Source organism: Podarcis gaigeae (genome assembly GCF_964106915.1).
Source record: "Podarcis gaigeae genome assembly, chromosome: 9".
In the NCBI taxonomy this organism is placed as follows: Eukaryota; Metazoa; Chordata; class Lepidosauria; order Squamata; family Lacertidae; genus Podarcis; species Podarcis gaigeae.
In genome coordinates this window covers 68,965,804-68,981,093 of record NC_139685.1, presented here as the reverse complement: position 1 = coordinate 68,981,093, position 15,290 = coordinate 68,965,804, and the positions used below count along the sequence as shown (strand labels likewise).

The 15,290-nt window shown below is 45.4% G+C and overlaps 1 protein-coding gene across 1 annotated transcript in view; it reads left to right on the top strand.

Moving 5' to 3' along the window:
• Positions 1 to 15,290, top strand: part of ANXA3 (annexin A3) — a 34,954-nt gene that overhangs the window by 4,230 nt on the left and 15,434 nt on the right. Inside the window, exons 3-6 of the mRNA XM_083756827.1 lie at positions 3,433 to 3,520; positions 8,928 to 9,022; positions 11,850 to 11,963; positions 13,478 to 13,568. Of these exons, the coding sequence (XP_083612953.1) occupies positions 3,433 to 3,520; positions 8,928 to 9,022; positions 11,850 to 11,963; positions 13,478 to 13,568 (388 nt within the window). The remainder of the gene's footprint in view (positions 1 to 3,432; positions 3,521 to 8,927; positions 9,023 to 11,849; positions 11,964 to 13,477; positions 13,569 to 15,290) is intronic.

Genomic DNA, 15,290 nt, shown 5'->3' with positions numbered 1-15,290 from the left:
CTTCTGCCTGTTTTGCTCATGTGCCATTTTGAAAAACTATTGCCGGATAATGAAATTATTTGTTTAGTATGGAGATCACAGCTTTGCTTAAGGTCTGGTAGTATCCCAGCCAGCCAGCCAGCCAGCCAGCCAGCCTCTTCTGAGAAGGGCATCATCTAAAAGCAAATTCTGAAACATTGGGAGCTGCCTTGCACCAAAGTCAAATCCATTAGTCTTTCTATCTCAGTAATGTTCACACTGAGTGGCAGCACCTCTCTAGTTCTAGATAGGGTGTATTTTCAGACAGGTGTGGTATTCAACTAACTTTTACTCAGAGTTAGACCCATTGAAATTAATGAACATGACTCAGTTAATACCTCCTGCCTAAAAAGCATGTGTTCTATCACTGAGCTGTAGTCCTTTCTAAGGTCTGTATTCCTCCAACCTCAGACTATCATCTTGCCGATTATGAAAATTTTTGCTCTACTTCCTTTCTTTGTCGAATTTGTAACAAACCTCTCAGTCAAGGGTAATTAACTGAAAGATGGATTCAGACTCATGTGGTTAAACTGTTACGGTTTTTCTAATGTGATGATTGCACTACTATTCATTCATTTGCTCACTCATTCGTTCATTTTTCTGGAAATTTATTCCATTTTCCTCTCGTTAGCAGGAGTCCTACGTTAACTTGCAAAGAGTCACTCCTCATCCCAGAGGTGGGGGGTGGGGAACCCCACATTTAATCTTGTAGCTCCAAAGCTGTCACTTTTCTTTTAGGGAGAAGAGAATAAGCTATGAAAGATGGGCCTTCTTCCTCAATGCTAGCGAGAGCCTTGGCTTTGTAGCAAATGTTTCCCACATCCGAGTTCTCTCTCTGGGCAAAATATCGCCATGGAAGAAATTTGAGAAGTGGCTCCCAGGGTGACAGAAAAATCAGGTTCAGGAACTGTCTCTAGGTTTGAGGAGAGGCACTCTCTGGTAACATTGATGTGCCCTCTCTAGGTGTCTTTACCCGAGAGCAACATCCTGCAACTATGAGCTGCCATTTTAATTTCCCAGAATGTTCCAGAATGACCAACGTGGCAACACTCTGGGGCACTGTGGAAAATTAAAATGGGGGGGGGGGGTTGTCAAGTATGTGGGCCCTGCTGAGGTGATAGGGCTGGAACGTGACCTGAAAAACTGGCCTGGCCAGTTTTTCTGGAAGGATTTCCAAATACATTTGGGATGTGGCTACGACATCCATGCACTTTAGATACAGTGAGGCTGTGGTTCTGTCAAGGTTATCACAGCAGGGTCCCTCAACCAGGTGTGTTCCCTCAGCTTTGGACTACAACTCCCATCAGCCCCTGCTAGCAGGCGCCAAGTAGGATAAGGCTGCTGTGCGGGAACTGAAGAGCCACAGGCAGTTTAGTCTGTTACAGAAACAGGAAGGAAGCAGAAGATGGAGACAGCAGCTCATGTCTACACTTCAGCAAACATCCTGGAGCCAGCAAATGTGTACAAAGCAGAGTAATGCCCACATGCAAGACTTCCCTGGCTCACTGTCTACCTGGCTTCAACCGCACTTTGTCTCCATGATGTGAAGGATTGGCTTTCCCTTTGCACATTTCCAGCTCTTCCTCTCAGCCTAGCACGCACAGCGCGCACTGCTGCACCAGCAATCTCAGGAATGTGCAAGCTGCATGTGCCTTTCATTGTTCTTGACTGTGGCTGAATTTGAGCATGTTCAGAGCCCCACGCAGGCAGGATTTTGGCATCAGGAAAACTGCTTCGCTTTTATTTCTTCATTTCCAGTGGATGAACTAAGACAACATTCCTGAATGGCTGAGCTCATAAGTTCCTGTGGTGTGTGTGTGTGTGTGTGTGTGTTTTCCCCTTATCCACACCCAAGTGAATTTCCTCTGGCCTCCTCTGGTTAGATCAGATCTTATAAGCAAAAGGCCAGGAAATTGATTTGTTTGCTGCCCCATTACCGTATTTTTTGCTCTATAAGACTCACTTTTTCCCTCCTAAAAAGTAAGGGGAAATGTGTGTGCGTCTTATGGAGTGAGTGCAGGCTGCACAGCTATCCCAGAAGCCAGAACAGCAAGAGGGATTGCTGCTTTCACTGCGCAGCGATCCCTCTTGCTGTTCTGGCTTCTGAGATACAGAATATTTTTTTTCTTGTTTTCCTCCTCCAAAAACTAGGTGCGTCTTGTGGTCTGGTGCGTCTTATAGAGTGGAAAATACTGTCTATTTTAAACTTAGAGAGGCTTATGAACATACATCTTATTTTAATGAATTGACTTTTGTGCAACTTCGGAAGGCTTTTACACAGTCACGGTTAAATACAGTAAACTCTGCTTATAGAGATGGGAGACACAGAGGCATACCAACAAACAAACGTGTCTGCATTAGAGGATGTCCTGAAGTAGAGGACCTTATGCATTATATCTTGTGCTGCCCCTTATATAATGAAGCAAGAGAAGGATTTTTAGCACCTATAATGACAAGGTCCCCTGGCCAGAACCCCTCTGACATGATTTTATATCTCCTCACAGTCACATATAAGTATGTGACCTAGCATGTAGCACTCTTTGCAAATGCCACTAGGAAAATTAGAGCAAATTATATAGCCAAGGTAGCTGTAAAGGAGATGAATTTATTTGACCCTATCTACATCAATCTATATTCTATCTTTATCACCAAACTCCGAATATAATTGCACATTGTACTAATTAACCTTATTTTTTAATATATCAGTGGCCATGTGATAATTTTAGCTTATAAATTTTATTGTTTAATGTCTTAACTTGTATATTAAGGTACTTTTATAGCTCTGTTTAGAGGAGCTAATGTCTTGATAATGTTAACGGAGAAATCTGAGGGCTCCCTTGGACAAAAAAACAAGGACACCAGCCAGGAATACCAGAGTAAAACAGCAGCCAGTAGGCTTGGTCTTTATTGAAGACTGTCGTGACAGGACTCCCACCTGCCACAAGGTGGAACAAGATGGAAGCCCTGAACAAAAGAAGACCCCAACTTTTATTAGCTGCTAACCCCCATGTTACACCCACCAAACTTCATCACTGTTACATCATGAAAGGGGAGGTCTGGTGGCAGTAATCTGAGCATCCTGGACCCTGCCCCATGGTTCTCCTTTATTATATTCATCAAAACTTATTTACACTGTTGAATTTATCTTAATGCTGCCAACGTTTTCAAGTGTACACAATTTCCCCCCATATATTCGATAAACATTTTCCAATCTTCTTTAAATGTATGTTCTTCTTGTTCTCTTATTCTATATGTTAGATCCACAAGCTGCGCATATTCCATCAGTTTAAGTTGCCATTCTTCTTTAGCTGGGACCTTGCTCGTTTTCCATTTTTGGAATAATAATAATAATAATAATAATAATAATAATAATAATAATAGACACTTCCTTTCCCCCTGCTCTCCCTATTTTAGGTTGGCACTAGGGGAACGATTCGGGATGCTCCTGGCTTTAATGCATCAAGAGATGCTGAAGCAATTCGGAAAGCAATTCGGGGAATAGGTAAGTGGTCTCGGTCCTCTGCGTCCTTCTCTGTTTCAGGCAGGCAGGAAGAAGACCTGGTCATATGTTGCCTCACCCTAGGATTTCTGTATAAACACCACCTTCTGCATCTGGCTCAGCCTGCTTCATGTTGTCTTAGCGCTGCACCAGATTTTGTGGTTTTGATGCCTGCAGTCACCCGCAGGATACTGTGCAAAGCAACCACTGATAATCCCAGATTAACTTTCGGATCAGCCTGAGGGCTTCCCTAGTTGACCCTTCTGTCTCCAGTAGAGTCCATCCACATAGCTCATGTGAAGCAGGTAAAGGTAAAGGGACCCCTGACTGTTAAGTCCCGTCGTGGCCGACTCTGGGGTTGCGGCACTCATCTCGCTTTACAGGTCGAGGGAGCCGGCGTACAGTTTACGGGTCGTGTGGCCAGCATTACTAAGCTGCTTCTGGCGAACCAGAGCAGCGCACAGAAACACCGTTTACCTTACCACCAGAGTGGTACCTATTTATCTACTTGCACTTTGACATGCTTTCGAACTGCTAGGTTGGCAGGAGCAGGGACCGAGCAATGGGAGATCACCCCATCGCAGGGATTCGAACCACCAACCTTCTGATCAGCAAGCCCTAGGCTCTGTGGCTTAGACCACAGCGCCACCCACTCATGTGAAGAGCCTGATGCAAATTGCCCCCCCCCCCCCGAGCAGGAGTAAAAACTTTCTGTATCTGTTGGGAAATCTGTTAACAGTCATTGGCCTCCCTCTGTCTCAAGAGGCAATGGAGTGTTCCTCCAGGGGGGAAGTCAACCCATTGCATTAGCAGCAGCAAAGCAACCTCTCTGGGATGCAAGCTTAGGCAGTGTGGATGGAGGGCCTGGGCTGCCCAGACAACAAGACCCGCCCCCTCTTGATGGAAGGAACACAGAGCAAATTATTTGGCACCAGCTTGACTGCAGGAGTTTCCAGAAGGAAGAGGTTGGATTTGATATCCCGCTTTATCACTACCCTAAGGAGTCTCAAAGCAGCTAACAATCTCCTTTCCCTTCCTCCCCCACAACAAACACTCTGTGAGGTGAGTGGGGCTGAGAGACTTCAGAGAAGTGTGACTAGCCAAAGGTCACCCAGCAGCTGCAAGTGGAGGAGTGGGGAAGTGAACCCAGTTCACCAGATTACGAGTCCACCGCTCTTAACCAATACACCACGCTGGCAAGGTGCCATCCAACCGTCTTATGGATTTCTGCAGGTTTACTCTTTCACATTTTTGTTCTCTCAAAGATATCCCACAAGGCAGCAGAGATTTAGTGTCAGAGGTTTCCTTCTCCTACATGGGATACATTCCCAAGTTGATGAGCCCCACCTGCCCCTCACTTTTGCTATATGACCTTTCAAAAACCCTTTCAGCGCTATTAATTTTTAAAACACACACACATATGTATCAGGTACGTAAACATTAGTCATAGCAGCTGACAATTTGTTTGCATAGCCTGTGAAACAAAATGACACTAAAACGCAAATTATCGCAAACTTCAGTTATTTATTTATTTATTTATTTATTTATTTATTCTCCACCCATATGGCTGGGTTTCCCCAGCCACTCTGGGCTGCTTCCAACAAAATATTTAAAATACGATAAAACATCAAACATTAAAAACTTCCCTAAACAGGGCTGCCTTTAGATGTTTTCTAAAAGTCAGGTAGTTGTTTATTTCCTTGATGGGAGGGCGTTCCACAGGCCAGGTGCCACTACTGAGAAGGCCCTCTGCCTGGTTCCTTGTATCCTCACATCTCGCAGTGAGGGAACCACCAGAAGGCCCTCGAAGCTGGACCCCAGTATCCAGGCTGAACGATGGGGGTGGAGACATTCCTTCAGGTATACAGGGCCAAGGCTGTTTAGGGCTTTAAAGGTCAGCACCAACACTTTGAATTGTGCTTGGAAACATACTGGGAGCTAATGTAGGTCTTTCAGGACTGGTGTTATGTGGTCTCGGCGGCCGCTTCCAGTCACCAGTCTAGCTGCCGCATTCTGGATTAGTTGTAGTTTCTGGGTCACCTTCAAAGGTAGCCCCATGTAGAGCGCATTGCAGTAGTCCAAGCAGGAGATAACTAGACAGCTGCCCTGGACACAGAATTGACCTGTGCCTCCATGGACAGCTGTGAGTCAAAGAAAGTTGCCTTATACTGAGTCTGACCATTGGGGCATCAGATTCAGTGTTGCTTACACTGGACAGCAGCAGCTCTTCGGGATTTTAGACAAGGTGGTCCACCAGCCCTACCTGGAGATTGAACCCAGGACTTTGTACATGCAGATCAGATGCTCTACCACTGAACTATGGCCCTTCCCAGTTTTAGTCATATTCAGAGCACGCCCACATTGAAATTGGTGAACATGAAAATTGAGGCTATTGATTTCAGTGAGTTTGACTCAGTTGCAAACGAACAGCTAATTATTCCATGCCAGCTTAGCAATTAAAACTCTCCTGTGGTCCACAGAAATGATGACCTGCAGTTCTTGAATTTAATTCCATTCATTCTAGCCTAATCAGAGTTGCTTGTACAAGAATGAGAACAAAGTTATCTAAACAATTCATTTTCCCACGGTTTCCCCTTTTTCCCTTCTGTGCCATTGATCCAATAAGTTAACACAACACGTTTAATTAAAGCTCTGCACTTAATTTCCCACTCGGTGATAGCTTCAGTTCCCCCCTCCCTCCAGTTGGCATTTCTGCATCCAATAATTAGTCATAAATTAATTAAATCTCATGTCCTGGTCTTATCCCTTCCAGAAAACCCAAATTCATTATTTTGTGATCTGCTTCTGATAGCTAATAGCTATCGACGGAACTCTCCTCTGTGAATTCGTTGATTTATCTTTTAAAGTCGTCCAGCCTATAGAGTATCACAAAAGGACTGGTGGGTGCTCTTCCAATGCACATTTCTGCAGGGGTTGCCATACTGTGCCATTGAGGGGCTTGTGGCAGCTGTCATGGCTGGATGCAGAGGGATGGTGGGAGGAAACAGCCAGGGAACCCCCAAGAGAAGATGCCTCAGAGCCAGGGGATGATGAGTGGTCAGATGGGGGAAGAGGGAGAAGACTGGGAGGAGGAGATGTCAGAAGCTGGAGCAGTAACAGGGTTTAGTGAGCAGGAAGAGGCTGTGGCAGAGAGCAGTCTAGACTCAGAGGTAGAAGTGGAGGCTGGAGAGGAGGGGAGCCAAGACGCAGAGATGAGTCTGGCTGGTGAAGTGGCATGGGTGTCTCCCCTCCTGCTACAACCAGCTCCCGTCCCCACTGGTTTCCAAGAACCAGAAGAGGGATGAAGAGAGTGGAGCAAAGGAAGACAAAGCAACAGAGTCTCAGATTGCTCCGGAAGGTCCTGAGGGAGGAGGAGACTTAGGCAACTGTGGGACAGTGGGAACCTTCAGTCCTCACAACTGACTCATTGCGGCAAGACCTACTTGGAAGAGTTGCTGTGCTCAGCAGGCTGGCCTCCTGAGCTGTTTTGTTTCTTTCCCCCCTTCACATTTGACAGGAAATATCTTTAATATCTGAAGTCTACAGAAACACTTCGTCAAGCAGCTGCAAATCTCCTACATAACATAGATGTTTCCTGCTGGCAATTCTTAAATTCTCTCAGAATTCCCAGAGAGCTAGTTGCATTCACTTTCATATCACGGGTGCAGAGCTGCAGGTTTACTCAAACTGAACAGACTCAGGTTTTCAGCGGCTATGCATGAGGAGGACACAGGCTTATATAATTAAATATTATATTATATTTATTTCAATTTGCTGAAGAGTTTATGAGCCACACAATGGTCTCTTGCATGCAAGAAGTCAAAGAGTTCTCTGTACACTTGTCCTCCGTATGGGGACTTAGATGACATTTGAGCATTGCACTCCTCTAAACGTTCCTGAGCTTTCAAACATTTCTCAGTCTGTTCACAATGCTCCCTGACAGGAGTTAAATGATCCAGAAGCTCTTCTTCTTCCTGAGGGTCCCCACTCTGGCCTTCCAGCTCCTTCTCATCCTGCCACCCCATTTCTATAAATCTCCCTCAAGCCTCACTCCAGCTGTTTTGTTCCTTTGGATAAGAGTTAACTTCACTGGCACTTTTTAAGTTTTTGCTGACCTGCTCCTGACACCCAGCCTGGCAGCAGCCAGTCCTGAGTAGTGCACAAGATTAGGACCAGGGTTTTCCTTTTTCTTGGGCATAAAGCAGGAACGCGGAGCCTTTGTGAGCCCGAGAGCCACATTCCCTCCTAGGTAATCCTTCAAGGGCCACATGGCTTCTGAGCGGGGCCAGAGCAAATGGATGGAAGAAAGAAGGGCAAACTCCACCTGTGTGCAGTAGGCCAATTTCTACAACACTCCTGGCACGAACAGGGAAGCGAGGTGTAGTGGTTAGAGTGTTGGACTAGGACCTGGGAGACAAGATCCTCACTCAGCCCTGAAGCTCGCTGGGTGACCCTGAGCCAGGCATAGTCTCTTGGCCTAACCTACCTTACTGGGTTGTTGTGAGGCTAAAATGAAAGAGGAAGGAGAGCTACAGTATGTGTGCTACTTTGAGCTCCATGGAGAAAAGGTAATTATTATTATTATTATTATTATTATTATTATTATTATTATTAACAAACCTAGACAGCATCTTAAAAAGTAGAGACATCCCCTTGCCAACAAAGTTCCGTATAGTAAAAGCTATGGTTTTCCCAGTAGTGATGTATGGAAGTGAGAGCTGGACCATAAAGAAGGCTGATGGCCGAAGAATTGATGCTTTTGAATTATGGTGCTGGAGGAGACTCTTGAGAGTCCCATGGACTGCAAGAAGGTCAAACCTCTCCATTCTGAAGGAAATCAGCCCTGAGTGCTCACTGGAAGGACAGATCCGGAAGCTGAGGCTCCAATACTTTGGCCACCTCATGAGAAGAGAAGACTCCCTGATATTGGGAAAGATGAAGGGCACAAGGAGAAGGGGACGAGATGGTTGGACAGTGTTCTTGAAGCTACCAGCATGAGTTTGACCAAACTGCGGGAGGCAGTGGAAGACAGAAGTGTCTGTTGTGCTCTGGTCCATGGGGTCATGAAGAGTCGGACACGACTAAATGACTAAACAACAACAACAATAATAATAATTTAATTATACCCCGCCCTCCCCACTCAGGATGGCTAACACCAAATATAAAACAATTGATTGAAATACAGCTTAAAAAACAAGATTAAAATACAACATTAAAACATTAAAATGCAACTTCATTTAGGGTAGGCTATAAATGTAATAACAAATCAGTAAAATATGTTGTAGGGAGTAGCAGATTGCAGTGGGTTTAAACCCATCATTTGAATGTGATTATTCTGATTTTTTTTAGCCTGGGAGTTGAACCACTTTTTAGACTTTTTTTTTTTAATCGGTTCTGTTTTGCATTTTAGGCACTGATGAAAAAACCCTGATCGACATCCTCACGGGAAGATCGAATGCTCAGCGGCAGCTGATTGCGAAGGAGTACAGGGCAGCTGCGGGAAAGGTATGATTCGGAGATGATCTCTAGGCTGCAAAAGAATCCCATCAGGAATAAGGGGGGGAGGGTGTTCTCTTGTGATGACACCATTAAATGCGACTGCTCACTTGCTGGATCACCACCTTGTGGTGGTGAGTGGGCTTGCACGTTCCTATGACCCTTGTGAGCGAAGCTGTCGGGAATCTCTTACTCCCAGCAGGGTCACCCAAGGCAGTAAGGTCAAAGGGAAGGAACTAGAAAAAGAATGATCCAAGAAGTCCTCAAGTCCTGATTTTGTAGGTTTTGTATAGAATTATAGAAGAAAGCCGATAGGGAAAAGTTTATCATGCTTTCCCATAACACTACAGATTCTGTGCAAGCTGAATGTTGGAAGATTCAGGACAGACAGGTCGGTTGCTGCAAGGAGTGTTAACTGGTAACTGCTCAGATGCAGTCTTCTCATTACTCAATACTGTCTAGTACATGGGTAGGTAAACTAAGGCTCGGGGGCCAGATCCGGCTCAATCGCCTTCTCAATCTGGCCTATGGACGGTCTGGGAATCAGCGTGTTTTTACATGAGTAGAATGTGTCCTTTTATTTAAAATGCATCTCTGGGTTATTTGTGGGGCATAGAAATTTGTTCATTATTTTTTTTCAAAAATATAGTCCGGCCCACCACATGGTCTGAGGGACAGTGGACCAGCCCCCTGCTGAAAAAGTTTGCTGACCCCTGATCTAGTATATAGTCTATCTGTTATGTAACCTAAGCCTGCCTTCAGGAACAACTCTGTAAACCTGAATGAATCCGATAGTAAAGAATTTTATATTAATATGATGCAGATTCATGTGTGTTTTCTTTAAGAGGGACAGAAAGGGATTATCAACGAGGAAGGTATAATTATTGGTAGGACTCAAATGAGTTAGCAACCCGCTTGTCGCTGCATAAACTTAAACAGGGGATCGTTTAAACTCTGCTAAATTATATAAACGTTCCCAGGAAACTGTGGAACTCACTGCCACAAGAGACAGTTATGGCCACCCACTTGGATGGCTTAAAAAGGGGGATTGGATGAATTCAAGGAGGGGAGGGAAACCAATGGCGTCCAGCCAAGAAGTCGGATGCAGTAATGATTCTGGGAACCACAGGAGGGGAGAAGGCCATTATACAGGAATCCTGCTTTCAGACATATGGTATAGGCATCTGGTTGGCCACTGTAAGGCAGGATGCTGGGCTAGATAGCCTGGCCTGATCCAGCACACCTCTTCTTATGTTCTTATCAAATGTAAGAAGCAGGAGACTGGGCTTCAAGACGCCCCACTCAGCCATGAAGCTTGCTGCAGATGGTGTCATCTCAGACTAACGTTGGTTGTTCTTGCAAAGCTACCTTGAGATCCAGCCTGTTTATAGCATCCTGAATTCCTTAAGGACTGGACAGAAACAGGGTGGTGAAGGAGGTGGCAATAGGGGGCAGTTGAAAGTAGGGCTGAAGTGTTGTGCCCAGCAGGACACATGGGTGGGGAACTATGAAGCCATATGCCAGGCTTCCTCAGCCTCGGCCCTTCAGATGTTTTGAGACTACAGTTCCCATCATCCCTGACCACTGGTCCTGCTAGCCAGGGATCATGGGAGTTGTAGGCCAAAAACATCTGGAGGGCCGAGGTTGAGGAAGCCTGCCATATGCTATCAGCAGTCAGGGTGGATTAGGGAGGATCCCTGGGAGGTTAGGCGTGTTAGAATTCCTGCTCCATGATTGCTGTCATGGGATTGTTGTCTGTCACATGACGGTGTATGTTTTGATTCCACAAGGTGGGAAGTGACGAAGACAGGATGTTTGTGTTACTGTGTTCCGTGAAGTAGGACTATTGTCCTTTGTCTTTTTCCCTTTGCTGTCTGATGCTAGAGAGAGGGAGCCGTGTTGCAGTGCTCCGTGTGTGTTCATATGTAAATAAAGTAGATTAGCCAAAATGCTGAGTTGCTGAGGTCTGTTGCACAAACTGTGAAGACTCTGTGGATCCCTAAGTGTGCCTGTGTCGGTTGGCATTGGTCGCTGTGATGTTCAGGCTGAAGAAAGCTAATGAAGCTCCCGAATGATCAACCAGGAGGGAGAGAACATGCCAATCGGGCATGTGTCTCTGCCAAGGTCCTACTCGAGAGTAGGCTGAGCTCCTGACAAGGAGGTCAGGTCTCTTCAGTCCAGGATGAGGCAGAGATCTAATTATCAATTTGCATGGCTGGATCACTTCAGGCTGTAGGTGACACATGATGGATTCCCCTCCCTCCCTCCCTCCCTCCCCTTCCCTCTCTCTCTCTCTCTCCCCTCCCTCCCTCCCTCTCTCTCTTTCTTCCATTTAGACAACCTTCTCCTAGTTTTCCAGCTGCAAGGATCTTTTGGATGGAGGAGCAGTCATTCCTTGCGCACTGCACTCTCCCATGTGTGTTTATTTTCTTTCTGCTCTCATTATTTTAAATTGACATAGCCACCCATCAGTAAATATTTGCTGAGCACCTTGCAAACAAAGCATATTCTTAAAAACGCAGCATGTAAATGTTAGCATCAGTGATGAAAGACATCAAAACAAACAAGCCATGCTTGCAACAGTGATGGAATGAAACCATGTGCAGCCCAGATTTAAAACCAGAATTAAAACAAATTTCGGCTGCCTAATTTGCTGTGTGAAGTGGCCTTGCCCAGGCATGGGGTTTTGTCCTCACTGAGAATGAAACTACAATTAAAAGAGAGATTCAGTGGACGGTTTATCTCTGTTGTAAAGGGCAGACCGTCCTTGGAGTCTGGATAGGATTTTTGACAGCGAGAAACATTGACAGCTCTGTTTCTTTCTCTTTTTGAAAAGGATATGAAAGAGGCTTTGAAGGGGGATCTCTCTGGCAATTTGGAGCGTATAATGGTGGCTCTTGTAACGCCTCCGGCAGTGTTTGATGCTAAACAACTGAAGAAATCCATGAAAGTAAGTGTACAACGACAGCGCTGCGCCTTCTGTTATTTACTCGTTTGGGAAATTTCGCTTGCCATATATTTTTGCTTCCGCTGCTGTTTTGAGGAAATTAAAAGATGGCCATGCCGCATTGCGAGAATGTCTCATTTTAAATGAAGTTGTCTTCGCATGTGGTTTGGGATTCAGAAAAAGGCAAGTGGAGGTTGCAGCCACTTTCAAAGCTAGACCTCTGCCTGCCATTTCCCTTGCAGCAGTTGTCACTTGACGGAGGAGACAAGCCGCTCCATAAAACTGAGCAGCAGCTAGCCTCTTCAGCAGAGGAAGAGCAAGCACAGCTCCACCTCTCCATACAGTTGCCTCTGGTGTATGCATGCTTCTTCTCTGGATTTTGGCCCCAGAGGACACACAGATGTTCTGATTCAGGCATGACATTCTGTCCCAACAAAAACCATCACATTTGTGCCAATGAACTGGGACGCTATGTGCTGTAAATATCTTTCTCAATGCCATCAATCCATTCAGAGGGCAGCTCAGTTCCAAAATCCATACTTTGGACCAGCAGTTAATGGATCGATCAATTCATTGGTCGATGCTTTCGGCACCCATTTAAACTGTTAGCTCACACCACTGACTGTTCGCCAGCGGTGTTAACTAATCCCGATAGGTGCAGTCAAGGGAATGATAAGCCCCCTGTGGCTTCGGTGAAAAAGTTAAGCGCTCACTTAAAGCCCTTGTGTTGGTGTCACTTAGGAGCTCAGGAGTTCTTGGCTGAATTGTCTTCAGTCCATCTCTCTTCTGCTGCCATGAATCTTCAGGATGTTATCACCTCTGTTGACATTTTGTCTTTTGGCTCTTCAGAAGCTTGCTAAATGCTAGATCCCCAAGGAGGCCCTACAATGGAAACCTACAGTTGAAAGTGCCTAAATCATAGCATCTTAGTTGGAAGGGACCCCAAGAGTTAGATTCCACCTAAACATTAGGAAGAACTTCCTGACAGTGAGAGCTGTTCGACAGTGGAATTTGCTGCCAAGGAGTGTGGTGGAGTCTCCTTCTTTGGAGGTCTTTAAGCAGAGGCTTGACAACCATATGTCAGGAGTGCTCTGATGGTGTTTCCTGCTTGGCAGGGGGTTGGACTCGATGGCCCTTGTGGTCTCTTCCAACTCTATGATTCTATGATCTAGTCCAGCCCCCCGGAATGCAGGAATCTCAGCTAAAGCATCCATGACAGATGGCATTCCAACCTCTGCTTAAAAACCTTCAAGGAAGGAGAGTCCACCATCTCCCGAGGGAGACAATTCCATTGATGGACAGCTCTTACTGTCAGAAAGTCTTTCCGAATGTTGAGTTGGAATCTTCTTTCTTGTAGCTTGAAGCCGTTGGTTCAGTTCCTACCCTCAAGGAGCAGGAGATAACAAGCTTGCTCCATCTGAAAGCCCTTGAGATATTTAAAGATGGCCACACGATCTCCTCTCAGTCTCCTCTTTTCCAGGCTAAACAAATCCTCTTCCTCTTCTTTTTGCTTCTAGAGTGCTGGAACGGATGAGCAGGCTCTGATCGAGATCCTGGCCTCAAGGACTAGCAAGCAAATGAAAGAAGTAGCCCAGGCATATTACACAGGTAACAATGACTTTGAGTGAAGGGATTCTAGTCAGGCAGGTGCTGTAATGCTACTTTTCCGGCAGACAATACTAGCTGGAGATCGGTCAAAGAGGTTTCTTCAGTCATTGCAAGAGGTTGGGTGGGGAGAAGACCTTTTCTTGCTGGATAGCTGAGGAGTGCAATTCTGGGCTGGCGTGGAGAGGATGAAGCAGGCAGAAGCTAGTCTGTTGCATTGGAATGTCGTCTCCTTTAGCCACCAAGATTTTGAGCATCGTCTTTCCCTGCAAACAGAGGCTTCTTGGAAGCTGACTGACTTGGTCCTCTGATGAGTCAATAATGTTATAAATCTCAGGAGTAAATCTGGCAAAGTTATCCTGAGGTATCTGAGCAATCTCTTAAACAGCCTGGAGTAATGTGTCAGGCCCTTATAAATCTTAGCTGCTTTGCCCTTTGAAAATATATATCGCAAGATTCATTAAACCCGGCTCCATGGTGTCAATTAGCCACTTTAAGAATGGGGGCCAAACTCCTCTCCAGTCCTCTAGTACTTATGTAGTTGGGGCCCTTCCAGACATCCTTTTGAATGGGCCTCCAGGATGGCTTTTGTGCTTTTTGATGCTGTCAAGGGCGTTCAGACGTGATCACACTTTCAATACCCTTTGTGCAAAGTTTTGGGGCAGTCAGATCCCTTTTCTTGATAGTGTTTGTATCCTCGCCTGGCTTGATTCTCTTAAGTTCAACTACATATACAGATTCTGTGGGGTCTTCTCCAGCAACCTGTTCTGAATATTCATTTATTTATGTATTCATTTATAAAGAAAGAAAAGAGAATGTGAAGAAAGGGAAACAGAGAGAAAAGAAGAAAGGCCAAAAGGGCAATGTAACACATTAAGTAAAGTCAAATTTAAATGCTATAGGTTATTATATAGATATAAGTGACATTATTATCCTAATCTAAATATGGTTACCAATAACCCACCACATTGTGTATTAATGCTTTCCGGATATCAATATATTTGTCCAATCCAAGTCTGTGTCTATAGTCAACTGGTTTGTACCTGTAATTGTCATGAAACCAATGGAACAAGCGAGTAGCTATTAAACCAGCCTTTCTCAATCTGTGGGTCCCCAGATGTTGTTGAACTACAACTCCCATCACCCCTAGCTAGCAAGGCCAGAGCTCAGGGATGATGGGAGTTGTAGTCCAATAACATCTGGGGACCCACAGGTTGAGAACCACTGTATTAAACCCTCATCCCCTTTACTCAGTTTGGGCTAACATCAGCTGGCCACTTTTCTGCTTGCTGGGATGCTTGGCAGGTCTTCCTCCTTGCAACCCATTGCCAGATTGCTTCGGTTCTTAGAGGTCCTTTCCTGGAAAGGATCCTCTTCTGCTGTGTTTCAGAAAGATGAATTGCTGAGCTGTAGAGAAGCTGAGCATGATGGATTGGACAGTTTAATGCAGCCAGCCCAGCGGAGTCTATACTTGGAGCCGGTACAGCTCTGGGGGTAGCAGCGAGGCCCATGGCTTTGATTAATATCTGGAAGATTTATGGCTGTTTTCCTGGTGAAGTGGGTAAAGCTTTTCACTAGGAGTGCATTTAGCTGCATGCTTGAGCACGTTGTATTCTAATAGGGAGCCCTGCAAGCTGAGCCAGGCAAATAACACAAGTTTGGAAAGCACGTTTATTGAGCCGTGATGGACTTCTTGGAGGCCCGCTGGCATTGCAAGCGAGCGAT